Genomic DNA, 14,278 nt, shown 5'->3' with positions numbered 1-14,278 from the left:
TCTCTCTCTCTCCTTCCCTTTCTCTCTCTCTCCTCCCTCTCCCCGTCTCCCTCCCCTTCTCCCTCTCTCCATCTCTCTTTCCCTCTCTCCTCCCACCCCTCTCTTTCCCTCTCTCCTCCCACCCCACTCTTTCCCCTCCTCCCTCTCTCACTTTCTTGGTCTTTTTGTCTCTCTTATCTTTCCCCTTCCTTTCTACTTATTCTTCCTGTCAATCCTTCTGTATCCTTCTTGGCTCCAACATTGCCTGAGAGGCTAGCATGATGAATCTTTGTCTGACTCTGTACCTCTTTTTATAGGAATCTTAAAAAGCCCACAAGCAAAGTGATCCCTATGCTCGAGAAAACAATGCTAGAGAAATAGGTCAAATTTCCAGCCTAAATTCAGTGATCGTACTCTTCCTCCTTCTTTAATTAAGCAAATATTAAAGATATCGAATGTAAAAAAACAAGAGGCAGATGGCACCGACTTCCTGGCTCCCTTCCATGAAAATAGAAGAGGAAAAATAAGAAATTTCTATGCTTGAGTTTGGTGTGATGCTCAGATTCCCAGCATATAGACAGGCAAATGCCCGGACAGCTGCTTAAGGCAGATGGGTCCTTTGAGAGCTTAATATTTGCCGAGTTGATGGTGAATCCATAGTTAGGGCAGCCAACTTGAGACCATCTGTTTACTAGTGGGCAGAAAGGCTTCTAAACAGCAGGTAGTTGCTGCTCAGGGTGAGAAACCAACCAAGAGCTAAATCAGCAGTATTTATAACCTCTGTAAAGCAAACACGTCTAGCAAACAGCTGGCACACAGGCCACAGAAAGGAAATCTCATCTTGTGTTTACGCCATACCCAGCAGGGTACCATGTGCCACAAGATTTCAAGAGTTTGCAAGTCACAGTCCTCAGATATCACAAGATATACTATTCATTTAAGCCATACCCTTTGACCGTTTCTAGTTTCCTGACTGACAAGAGATAATAATAATAATACCTTTTACTGATACAGCAATTTCAAAAACAGTAGCTGATGGGCATCAAGAGTAATTAGCAGAAAGGTAGAGCCATTCGGGAAGACTAGCTTTATGAAGATACAGAAATATCTCTGTTAACAAGGATACCTTTAAAGGATGTGATGTTTTCTCGGATAATTGTGTTCATAATCAGACGCAGAAATAATACAGCTGCATAGGAGGGTGATGAAGAGAGATCATTGTATTAAAAATATCAAACACAGCATTTCCTTGCATGAAGCCATCAAGGGAGAAGTCCTTCTGTTTAGGGGAGAGGAGAGGAAGGGAAAAATGGGCTAACCATGGAGGCTTGGTGTGACTTCAGGGTTACAATCATTTCCCCTAAATAGCTATGCTGATATTTGTACTTCCAGTTCCCTGAATAAAAGGGAAATAGGAAAAACCTTTAATACCACAACTCTAGATAAAAAGCCTAACACAGCTGAAATACAATTTGAGTGAGGATGAGTTTCTCTGGCATGTTAAAGTATCATCAGTCCATCCATCAACAAGTAGAAGGGACTGTTTCCAAATCTTTTCTGTTTTTGACTAAGCAAAGAGAGGGAACACAGAAAAAGACACTGGCCTCCTGAAGGTTGGTGAAGGCATGCCACTGAGAGGCTTAAGGAAGCTAGAAAGATTAAACTGGGGACAGGACAGCTTTGAAACTGGCCAGGTCTAAACTTCCGATAGATTTAAACAGAAACTCCTCATTGAGGTATTTTTGTCAGGCAGCTACAAAGGCAGGCAGTCTGCTTTCTATCATTTATGATACATCTTTCTCTCCCTCTGTCCTCCCCCTTCCTTTCTCCCTCCTCCTCTTTTTCTTCTCTTTCTTTTTCTCTTCACTCTCCCTCTCTGTCTCTTTTTCTCTCTCTCCCCTCCTTTCTATTTCTTTCTCTCTGTCTCCCTCCTTCATTCCTTTCTTCTAAACACAACTGATATTTTATAGAAGAGCTTAATTCCAAAAGAATTTACTCTTGGAGGTACCATAATACTGGGGCCAGTCTATCTGAGACAAAGCAGTTTCTGAGCATCTTCTTTCTTAGAAAAGGAGGATAGAAAGGGAAGGCAATACCTTTATTTATCTATTTAATTACACACTCCTTTTTCCATCCCTTTATAGTTCTTCCTTCTATAACAACACCATGACTTCCTCTGTCTACTTCCAGTGCCCATTCTTCCTTACAACTGCCATACTTATTTCCTTAAGTTTGTGACCCTTGGTCTGTCTCCAATCAAATGATTTTGTCTCTGTTCCTTATGTCACCCTTGGCCAATGAACCATGACCTTCTTCTCACTGGGAAGGTGATCTGAAAGATAAAACACTGATCTGGAGTGAGGGGAGGGGCAGCTAGGTGTTGCAGTCCATAGAGCTCCTGGCCTAGAGTCAGAAAGACCTTAATTACAATTTGGACTGGCTGAATGACTCTGGGCAAATCACTTAACTCGGTTTGCTCAGTGTCCTCCTCTGTCAGATGAGCTGGAGAAGGAAATGGCAAACCTTGAGTTGGGTCACAAAGATTTTGGACACGACTGCACAATAACAAAAGAGTGAGGGGAACAGCTCTTCTCTAAACTCTCCTACCCACAGATTTTTGTGCCCACAGGAACTGTCTTGTTTCTTTGGTCTTCAATTTTCCATTGGTTAAAAGAAGACAAATGAAAGAATCTGATTTACAGAATCCAATTAAAGCCTCATTTAAAGTTGACATACAGATACAATTGACTTGATGGTCCTCCCTCTCCCTCTCTCTCTCAACCTATAGGTCAATAGATGTAACCAGGGACTAATATTTATACTTCTGAGATCAGCAGGAAAAAATACATCTCATCAGATTATATCATTTTCACTTCACTTGATGACCTATGAAGACTTTGTAATTTCCATTTTATATGACCAGGGATGCTCCAAAATTTATGAATTAAAAAAATTTCAAACATGTCCAAGGGAGTCAGTGTGTGTCTCCATCCCAAATGTACATACAGAAAGGAAACATCTTCATTAGTCTCAGACACAGAGGCTCACATGTGTATGTTTTTGAAAAATATGCATTTGACAAGGGATAGACTTGGCAGATTTGGAGCTTTTTGTTTAAACTTTGGAAAACAAAATTGGCAATCTCTCTGTATCATTTGCACCCATCTGAAAGGAAGTCTCTAAAGGTCCCAGAATTAAATCTTGATCCTCATTCTTGGGCTCCCTTCCCAGGACTCACCAAAACAGCAACTTTGCCACAGCTTTCAGCCCATTACAACAAGCACCGAAGGACCCTTAGATACAATAGTTTTCTTTTGTTTTCAACATTCAACCTTGGGTAGGTGAGAAGTCATATTTTAAATGAAAAGAAATTTCAAATTTTAAATCTGCTTATTCTAATAATCCTTTCATAATTATTATCTATTCTCTGTCTCTGCTGAACAGTCAATAAGTATTAATGAAACTAGATGGCATAGAGAAGAGAGTTCTGGGCTTGGAGCCAGGAAAACTGGAGTTCAAATCTTGCCTCAGATGCTTACTAGCTGTGTGACTTGGGTAAGTTACTTAACCTCTGTCTGAGCTTGCTTGTGTGTAAAATGAGGAGGTTAGGTCTGATGACTTCTAATGTTATTTCCAGCTCTGAATCTGTGATCCTATGAATCTCAGGATTAAAACACATTTGATCCCATGAAGATGCCAAAAAATTATACCAGATTGGATTCTAAAGTTTAATACCATACAATGCCCTGACTCACCTACACCTATAAGTACACTCTAAACATCAATGTGGGGAGCTAAACAAAGCTGAGTTAGGCAACTGTGCCCCTGATTCCAAACAAAGGACATCGGAACCAACTTTTCCTGAAAAATCCAACCTAATGAAGACATCATAAAATGATCATAAAATATTCATAGGAGTTCAGGAAATATCTATCAAGAAGAGAAAATGGACTACTTATCTCATTTTCCTCCTCCCCTTTTTTAGACTGGACCTGTGATATCATTTGGGGACCACTCTGTAGTTTACAGTCTTAGCAACTTGTGAGGTTTGAGAGGTGAAATAACATGCAAAGGGATAATAATAATAATATTACTAATATTATCACAATTTTATTATGAATAATCAGTGATGATATCATTTTACTATGAAGGATTCAATAACAATGTTATGCTTTATAATTAATTATTGAATAATAATTACTAACATTTATATAGTGCTTCCTATGTTCCAGGAATTGTGCTGTGCACTTTGCAATTATTATCTCATTTGACCCTGACAACAACTCTGAGAGGTAGGTGCTATTATTATCCCCACTTTATAGTTGAGGAAACTGAGGCAAATAGAAGTTAAGCAATTTCTCCAGGGTCACAAAGAGTCCGGATATGAATTCAGTCTTCTTAACTCCAGACTCAGTGTTCTATCCATTGCACTACTTTAGCTGTCCTAATCAGTATGTATCCATAGCATGTCTTCAACCCCAACATTTCTGACTCTAAGGCCAGCTCTCTAGCCATTATTCCATAGTAGTTCTTTGCTTATAGCTACTTCTTTAAAGACTGAGTTTTAATATAAAGTTTCCTTAGACCAGAAAAGTGGTTGGAAGCACAGACAGAATCTTTGGAATGGCAACTTAAGGAATCCATTCCAAAGTACATATCGGGAAGAGAAATGGTTTGATGGATTAAGAATTGTCACTTCATGCGGAAACTCTGAATTCTCAATTAAAAAAACAAACTAAAATCCTTGCTTAGACAGGTTTATTTAATTTTTAAAAGATAACGACTGACAAAAAAGTAGGGATAGATTTGGGGATGAACATATGTCTCAAGAATAATATTTAGTGACCAATGTACATAGTACAGTGGGAAAGAATCAATTCTCTTAACCCTTTTATATAAACGAATGGGATCCATAAAACTAACCCTTTAGAATAAAAGGTGATACTTAACATATACTGTTTGCTGAATTAGATTTTTCAATGCCAATAGGATCTAGCTTTGAAAGGTTTTTGACGATTGTGGTATGTATCTCCTTAATAAAGTTGCTTCTACATCCATCCTTGTGGATCAGTAGCATAAGACTAAATGAATTTTAAACATTTGGCTCACAAAGAATATTTTTCAGATGTTCTGATAATGGACTCTCATATGTCATTCAACTACGGTGAGCCCAGGGGTTCCTAACCTGGTACCTGTGAACTTTGCTTTGAAAACTATATTTCAATGTAATGGATTTCCTTTGTAATCCTACAGATTTTAGTTTGTGCATTTGAAAACCATTCTTCTGAGAAAGGTCTCATAGACTTGGCCAGACTGTCAAAGAAAGAAGGGACATCCCAGACAATAAAGACCTCCTGATCTTCAGGGTATCCCTAAGGTCAAGCTATTTACTTCATAGCCAGACTTTGAATTTTGCCCACACCTACACAATAAATGAATGAATTGATGAAAGAAATCAATATTTGATGCCTATTGCAATTAAAACGAAATTGGGTACATTCCATGACTATAAAATGAAATCCCTCTGTGCTTCTTCCCTAGCAACGCTGAGATTCTTTTACACTGCTGGGTGATAGCTTCATCCATCCTAACAACTGTAAGATTTTTTAGGCTACTAAATTATATAACAATCTTATATAACTAAGGATCTGCTATCTCCATGAGGTTTTCCTTCCTTTTCTCTCCAGACCTCTCATTTTTTGCCCCCCGTCCTTTCTTCATCCTTTCCACCCCTAAAATACAATGCTACCTTGCATAAATCAAAGTCACAAACTTACAGTTAACATTTAAATTTTATAAGCAGTCTGAGAAATGGAGATATAGTTAGTAACACTTTGGAAGTGCCCCTTATTCAGAATTTAGAGCTAGCAGGCTCTAATTGAGCACTGGCAAGCTCTGCTCTGTTCTGTCGAATACTGACTTTCTGCAGGATGTGAACAGGAGTTCTGAGAAAAGATTCCCATGGATATAATTCAGAGCCAGCACTGTGTAGTGGATGAGTTGGCCTTGGAGTCAAGGAGAGCTGAGTTCAAGACCCACCTCTGACACAATCTGGCTTTGTGACTCCAGGCTGGTCACTTGACCTCTTAGTCTTTGTGCCCCAGACAATTCTCTATAAATTTCAGAGAAGGTTCTGACCAGAACTGGTGGAAGTCGCCATGTCCTGGAGTTCTCTACACCAATATGAAGGCATCTACCCAGGCCTTACCATTTACTATGCTCAGTCCTATTCAAAATCTGTTTGCAATCTAGGATCTTATCTCCTTTATCAGTCCATACTCCTCATCAGGTATTATCTAATCTTTCTTCCACAAAGTCTTTTTTTTTTTCAGAATCATTTCCTTCTATCTTTTTCACAATCACTGCTCTTCTTCAAGCCTTGATCACCTCACACTTGGATGACTATAAGAACCAACACTTTCTTCTCCCTTTTAATTCAGAACGATTTTTCTTAAATGCAGACTTCGTATCATATCTTCAGCCTCAAGTCTCTGAACTGATTATTTTTGGCTTTTTCTACCAACAGGAAATTCTTCAATCTAGTGTTCAAGGCCCTTTGCCAAAAAGGCTGCCCTATTTCATGTAATTGCTTATCTTAACTATGCCATTCCACCCAAGCCAATCTGTTGACCCTGCCTTTCCCTCCCTTAATTTGATTTCCATTCTCTCTCTCACCTTTTAGATATTGAAGCTATATTACATTATATTCCTTTCATTAAAATGTTTTTTTTAAAAATCAACTAATCAGTCTAAATTTGTAGTCTCTAAGGAACAGGCAGAGATGGTATCCTCTAATTATTTTGCACTTAGAGACACCAGCTGATTAAAGGAGAAGAAGGGATGGCTTGATTGGGTTTTGATAGTAGAATTCTCAAGTATTTTTGCTATCTGCTGGATTTCATTACATGTGGATTAGCAAGAAAGAGATTTTACCTTATGGTAAATGGGATGTTTCATCATTGATTATGGTGGAGGAGAGAAGATCTGGGAAAATTCCTACTCTTCAAACCCAACCAAGCTTTGACCAAAGTCTACTAAGTGGAACTTTCTTACACTAAATAGGTTCTTTTCAGGGAAATGACTTATAGGATGGAATGAAAATGGCATAATGTAAGTTTGTCAATTATTGCAATCAAAGACTTCAGCTCTCTTGACTTGCTTTAGGGAATGAAGTCAAAACTTACCTCTTGAAATGATTTGCCAGAACCCCCACGAGTTCACCAATCCGACTCTCATTGGTTGGCTGTTTGCTGAAAAGGCAGACAATGAGGTCTTTGTTGTCTTTTGTATGGAAAACTACTAGCTGGTCCTTTCCATTGGAGACACTCAACCCAGTCAACTGCAAAGAGAGTTAAAAAAATTCTAAGATTTGTGTTCTTTTGTTTTTTAGACCCTTACTTAATTAATGTCTTAGTAACAACTATAAGACAGAAGGGCAAGGGCTAGGCAATTGGGGTCAAATAACTTGTCTAGAGTCACACAGCGTGGACATGTTTGAGGTTAAATTTGAACCCAGGACCTCCTGATTCCAGGTCTGAAGCGTTATCCCTTGAGCCACCTAGTTGCCCCAAGACTTGTTTTCAAATTGGTGATTAATATGCTTATATTTAGTGGTCCTTCTACCTTCTATCCACATGTGATTAGAGATCTTTATTCTAAATCTGTTCCAGAAAATGGTAAATGGCTTCTTTGGCCTTCTTTGCCTATGCTTTAACTACTTCCTTAAAACCTATATCTGATGCATACATCTTCACAGCCATATACCTTGGTGGCTTCATGGTAAATTTTAACACTGTCAGGACACAAGGTGGGGATTTATGGGCAGAAGCTGGTGTCCACATCACATTTCTCTCAGTAAATGTAATTGTGTTCCTTCAAACCCCCTACTGTCCTCTTCATTTTTGAAGATTATCCCTTGGGATTTATTATCATGAACTATGAGACATCCCAAATAACAGTAGTCAGAGACTTAAAAAAACAGGTCAAGTTCCAGGGTTCCCTATTGAGCAATAACCTATGGTGAATTCCTGGAGGGTTGAGAAAAATGAAAATGATTAAAACGCTGGGAAGTAGCATCCGTGAAAAGCTAATACAGTGTGACTGAAGAAAAAGGTCCTAATACATTTTAAAGAATGCAAAACATTTTTCAGTCTGGTGGCAAACATAGCCTTCTCATTTTCAGAAATTCAAATTCTATCTAAATCAGGAGATTTATGCCAGACTTTATTTAGAAAGGACTTCTTGGGGGCAGCTAGGCGGCACGGTGGTTGGAAAGCCAGGTCTAGAGGTAGAGAGCTTCTGGGTTCAAATATGACCTTATTCACTTTCTAGCTATGGGATCCTGGGCAAGTCACTTAACTCTAGTTGCCACACCCTTACTTCTTATCTGCTTTGGAACTGATACTTAGTGTGTATTCTAAGGCAGAGTATATATAGATTTTTACTTAAAAAAGAAGAAAAAAGGAAAGAAAGTGCTTCTTACATACAAGGATCTTGTGTCTAGAACAGTGATGCTTGTGGAACCTTCTTCCTTGGACCATTAAGAAATCTATTTATTCATTTTTTAAGAAGAGCTTTTACCTTCTGTCTTAGAATGTATACTAAGCACTGGCTCCAAGGAAGAAGAGGAGTAAGGGCTAGGCAATGAGGATCAAGTGACTTGCTCAGGGTCACATAGCTAGAAAGTGTCTGAGGCCACATTTGAACCCAGGACCTCCTGCCTCCAGGTGAGGCACTAGTAACAACTGAGCCACTTAGCTGCTCCTATTTTAAGAAATTTATTAAGCTTCCTGATTGCTATCAAAAGGATAAACCAACTACCAGAAAATCAGGGTTCCCTTGGTTACTAGATCATCTATTCTGTAAAATAAAGATTTGCAGAATGCTCTTTCCATCTGTCTTACTCATCTACTGCAGAGAACGCTGAAGCGCCACCTTCTGGTTACTCTGGTATGGTTAGTTTCTTAATGAACTCTATAGAGAATAAGTACTAGACCATTGGAGGGAGGGCAGAAGGGAGGGAGGGAGATAAAGGGGAAGGGAGGGAAACAGACAGATAGACACAGAGACAATGTGATGGAGAGAGCGAAGAAGGGGGAGAGAGGGAGGGGGAGAAGGGGAAAGAGAGAGGGAGAGAAAAAAGAGGGAGAGAAAGGGAGAGAGAACGAGAGGGCGGGAGGGAGGGAAAGAGGGAGGGGTGCAGAGAATGTCTGTATCTGTGTTTATTGGACCCCTTTGGAAGGTCTAGCAATGTGTCTAGATCTCTTCTCAGAAAAATGCTTTAAAATGCATAAAATAAAATACATAGAATTACAAAGGAAACCAGTTCCATTCCAAATGAGTTTAAGTATCCTGGATTAAGAACCTTTGATGGTTTGGAGGAAAATCCCATAATGAGTTTATAATCCAGCTGCAGAGACAGAAGGGAGATGCATGAAATGAGTGAAGCATACTTATGCTAATTACAAAAGCACATAAAGTGTTTATAGACTCACAGCATCATAGACTTAAGAGATGAAACTATCTCCATCATTTTATAGGCAAGGCCCAGAAAAGCTCAGAGATTTACCTAAAGTCTCACAGATAATAAATAGCAAAGCTGGGATTTGAATTCAGATCAGCTGATTCTAAGCTCAATGCTTTTTATGCTATGCCATGATATAATTACTGAGGAAAGTAATTAAAAGGCGAGTACAAGAGACAGCTCCCCAAAGAAGATGAATTTTTAGCTGCTTTTTATTTATTTTAATCAATCAATCAATCAATCAATCAACCAATCATTAAATCTATTCATCCGCCCATCAGTCTGTTTGTTTATTTTTTCAAAACTCCTACTTTCTGACTTAGTCAATTAATTCTAGGACAGATGAATGGCAAGGACTTGGCAAACAGGTTTAAGTGACTTGCCTGGGGTCACATAGCTAGGAAGTATCTAAGGCTACATTTGAACCTAGGCCCTCTTGAATCTAGGCCTGGCTCTCTATCCATTGTGATACCCAGCTGCCCCTTAGCTGCTTTAAAAAAAAAAGGAGTTAAACAAGAGATGGTGGAGAGCTGGGAACAATAGCATTTCAGGAGAAGAGAATGACTCCTTAAACCTAGGTATATCCCTTGGTTTGACTATACTCTCCATGAGGGCAGAGGCTCCTTTCCTCCCCTAAACCTTGTCTCTTTGTTACTGCCTACTCTAATAGAAGGTCCTCTGCATACAAGCCTTTAATAATTGTTGAAATGATGTGCCTAACCTTTTGATCAAGTGATTTAAGATGGTGTATCTAATTGAAATGATGCATTATTTTGTTTTAAGTTCAGTGTCTGGGCTATCTACCCTCACCTGGTGATTTTGCATATAACATTAGAAACTGAGCTTATTAAATAATTTCACCAAAATGTCTGATGAAAATCCAATAAAACAAAATCCTCAAACCAGGAGCCTGGGGTTTTTTGGCTCCAGGAGCATTAAATGCAGAAGGATATGACAAATCTTCCAAAGGATGCTCCAAAAGACCCTTCAACAAATCGATTCAACCAATATAGTAATACATGCAAGGCACTGTGGGAAGGTCAAGATTAGAAATAATTGAGCTGAAATATAATAAGTGCATATAAGGGATACAAAGAATTATCTACATGAGCTCCAAAGAAGCAGTGATTGTTTCCAAATGGAGGGAATCAGATAACTCTTCATGGAAGAAATGGCATTTGGGCTAAGCCTCAACAGATGGGTAGGATTTGAACAGCAGAGTCATTGGGGGAAGGGGAAGGAGAAGGGAGGAGATAAGAAAGGAAAAGGGAAGACATTCCTGCCACATTAGAGTTATATATACATACACACAGAGACACACACATACACATATATTTATTATTTCATTTGGTCTTCATTGGGATAAGAAATCCAAGTACTTTTTATTATCCTTATTTAGAGAGGAGGAAACTAAGGCTTAGAAAGTTTAAATGAATCCAAAGACTGGTGACTCCAAGTTGTATTATTCCTCCTATACTATACTGCTTCAATCTAATGAAAACTGGCTTCCCATATTGCCTTGTTAAGCATATTTAACATACATTTGTAATGAATATTTGTTGTTCAGCCATTTCAGTTGTGTCTAACTCTTCATGACCCCATTTAGGGTTTTCTTGGTAGAGATACTAGAGAATTTTGCCATTTCCTTCTCCAGCTTATGCTATAAATAAGGAAACTGAGGCAAGCAGGGTTAAGTGACTTGTCCAGAGTCACACAGCTAGGGATGGATTTGAATTCAGGTCTTCCTGACTACAGTACTGGTGCTCTAGACACTGTATTACCTAGCTGTACCATTTGTGATGAATATCAAAAACAATAATGGTCTTTGAATTCCTGGTGTTTAGTACAGTGCCTGGAAAAAGAGTAGGTATTTAAGAATGCTTATCAATTGATTGCTTTGCTGCTTTAAATATGTTTGTTGAATTAAAAATAGGCCAGCAAAATGAATTGTGTTTTATTTATCTAAATTTTTGGTGAATGAGGTAAAGCTAGAAGACTGTGAAGAGAAGTCAGTACTTTCAAAGACTTTAGTTAGTTCTGTCTACATTGTACAGAAAAGAGCTAGAAGCAAGGGAATGAAAACAAGTAGAAAAAAACGGCAAGACCTGGTAAGAATAGCCTCAGGAAGGAAACTCAGTGTGAGCTGAGGCTTTCCATAAATTCTAAAAGCAGCCAAAAAGGACCTTTTAGAAATCCAAGTTAGAGCAAGAAGAAAATCAAGGCCAAGATACATTTGATGTTCAGGGAAGAAGGGACAAGGATAATAGACAGAGCTGGGAAGATAGAACTACTCAATTCTTTTGCTTCTGTTTTCTCTACCAAAGTGAATTATTTTCAAACAGGTAAGGACAGAACAAAAATAGCTACAGAGAAACTGAAACCAAAGTGAAGTGACAAAAGGGTAAAGGGCTCCTACTTGCCTTCAATGAGTTTAAATCAGTTGATCCAACCCTGAATGATCTGTAAGCATACTGAAAAAAATGGATGTGATTACTGAGCCAATATCTATAAGGAAATGGATTGATTGTGTGCGGTGGTCTATGAACTAGAGATAGGGATAATGTCTCATTCGTAAAAAAAAAAAGTCAAAAGCAGTTGACTTTGATTCCTAGTAAAAATTCTAAAATACATGAAAAAAACAAACAAACCAGCTTTTGGGCACTTTGAAAGGGAAGCGGTAATCACAGTGAGACACAAAGGATTCATTAAGAACAAGTTATATAAGGCCAAGAGAAGAACAAGTCATTTTTCTAAAGGGCTCATGAAGAAAAATGCTTTCCACTTTCAGAAAGAACAGATGAACTCTGAGTGCAGATTGGAGCATTTAAAAAAATAACCAAGCTAATTTGGAAATACGTTTTGCATGACTTCATATGTATAATGGGTATTTTTGCCATCTCAGTGGATATGGGTGGGGTAAAGAGAGGGAAAGAATTTGGAAATGAAAAATTAAAAAGGAATAAATCATTAATGGAAATATCTTTGACACAGAATAGGCATCCAGAGTGGGGAATTTCAGCAAGGTATTTGGCAAAACTTTGCATATTTGTCTGTGTGAACAAGACAGAGTATAGCATATTTAGGAGAGTTTAGGACTAGTGGAGAAGTAACAATAGGGACTAATCTCAACCTGAAAGGAGGTCTTTAGTGAAGTGCTGTAAGGCTCTGTCTTCATTCCTATTCCATTCAACATTAAAATGTAAAATGAAGTCATGAGAAGGCACCATTTAAAAAATCCATCAATCACACAAATCTAGGAGAGATTATTTGGGATTCTAAAAGATCTCAAGAGGCTATAAGATAGGCTGAAGGTAAAAGGATTTAATTTGATGGGAATAAGCACCAAGGCCTGTATTTGGATTCAAAAAAAGAACTGCATAAGTAGAGGAAGGGAGAAACATGGCTGGCAAGAAGTTTATATGAAAAGAACTAGGTATTCTGGGGGGCTGAAAGTTTAACATAAACCACCAACATTATGTGGCAGCCAATAAAACTAATGTAATCCTTTAACAGAAGCACAATGTATAAAGTGAGGTGATAGATCTGTTCAATTATGGTCTGATAGAACCAGACCAAGAGCACTGGTTTTAGTGTAGTTATAATGTTATAGAAAGGCTATTGATAAGCTAGAACAGGTTCAGGGAAGAGTAATTAGGAATGTGAAGGGGCTTGAAATGATGCCAAAGGATGATCAGTTAAATAAGTCTGGGCTGTTTGGACCAGTTTCGGTAAAGTTTGAGGGTGGGAGAATATGATAGGGTTTCAACATCTGAAAGGTTGCATCTTGGAAGAAGTATTAGTTTTGTTTGGTTCTAAAGAGAAGAACTATGACTGATGGATTTTAGAAAGGTAGACTTTGCTTAACACAGAGAACAACCTCCTAATATTTAGAACTGCCCAAGAACTAAACGGGTTCCCTATTACTGGAGGTCTGTGAGCAGAGGCTGGATGGCCATTTGGTAGACATACTATAGTTGGAGTTCAGATTTGGCTATGGTTTGGATTATATAGTCCCTAATATCCATTCCAACTTTAAGATCTTATGATTCAATGAGTAGTTTCTTTAGTATGTAATTTCACTCAAAATTTATTCCATTCCTTTCACTTTTCAGGGTACAGATAGATCAGCAGCAACATTCTTCCTTTTATTAGATATGATTGTGGTCATTTTGGGGCCTATAAATGAGACAAGAGAAAGAGGGAGAAAAAGAAATAAAACTTCTTACCATAACTAGATAAGAATTGGAAGAAAGATCAAAAGGAATAAGATAAAATAAGATTGTATATATTTTCATAAAAATAAGATTGTCTGAGATAAAATTAACAGTGCTATGAAACTTGAAAGACAGAGGAAAGGTAGGAAAAAAAGTATAAAGTTCATATGAGATTCCTTTAAAGAGAGAAGAAAGGAGGTGGTGGGAAAGAGATGCTGGGTCAGATGGCTCTTTATACTGGCCACCAGGGGTTACTATTAGCTCAGGACAGCTTTCTTGCTTTATGTAATGGTGTTGGTGGATGGAGAATGGGGAAGCAATGTGCAACTGGTCATTTATACCAACAGAGTTCTAGCAAGTTGGGTATTCATAAATCAGCTGCTTTATATTCTCTTCTGTTATTTAGAAAGTAGTCTCTATGAATTCCTTCATTTTCCTCCCACTTTTTCTCTCAACCCCACGTAATCTGGTTTTATGAAGTATTCTAAGAAAAAAATGTTCTTTCAAAAGTCTTTAATGACTTTAAAAACCAAAAACAATCCCGAATCTATAGCATTTTCTT

The 14,278-nt window shown here is 38.2% G+C and overlaps 1 protein-coding gene across 2 annotated transcripts in view; it reads right to left on the bottom strand.

The window, feature by feature from the left end:
* MYO1D (myosin ID) overlaps positions 1-14,278 on the bottom strand; it is a 381,916-nt gene that overhangs the window by 110,016 nt on the left and 257,622 nt on the right. For both annotated transcript variants that reach the window (XM_056819463.1, XM_001368007.4), the window contains one exon: positions 7,164-7,318. In XM_056819463.1, the coding sequence (XP_056675441.1) occupies positions 7,164-7,318 (155 nt within the window). The remainder of the gene's footprint in view (positions 1-7,163; positions 7,319-14,278) is intronic.

The sequence above is a fragment of the Monodelphis domestica genome, chromosome 2 (assembly GCF_027887165.1).
Source record: "Monodelphis domestica isolate mMonDom1 chromosome 2, mMonDom1.pri, whole genome shotgun sequence".
NCBI lineage: Eukaryota > Metazoa > Chordata > Mammalia > Didelphimorphia > Didelphidae > Monodelphis > Monodelphis domestica.
Note: the sequence above shows the minus strand (reverse complement) of the source record. Positions and strands in the feature narration are given on the sequence as shown.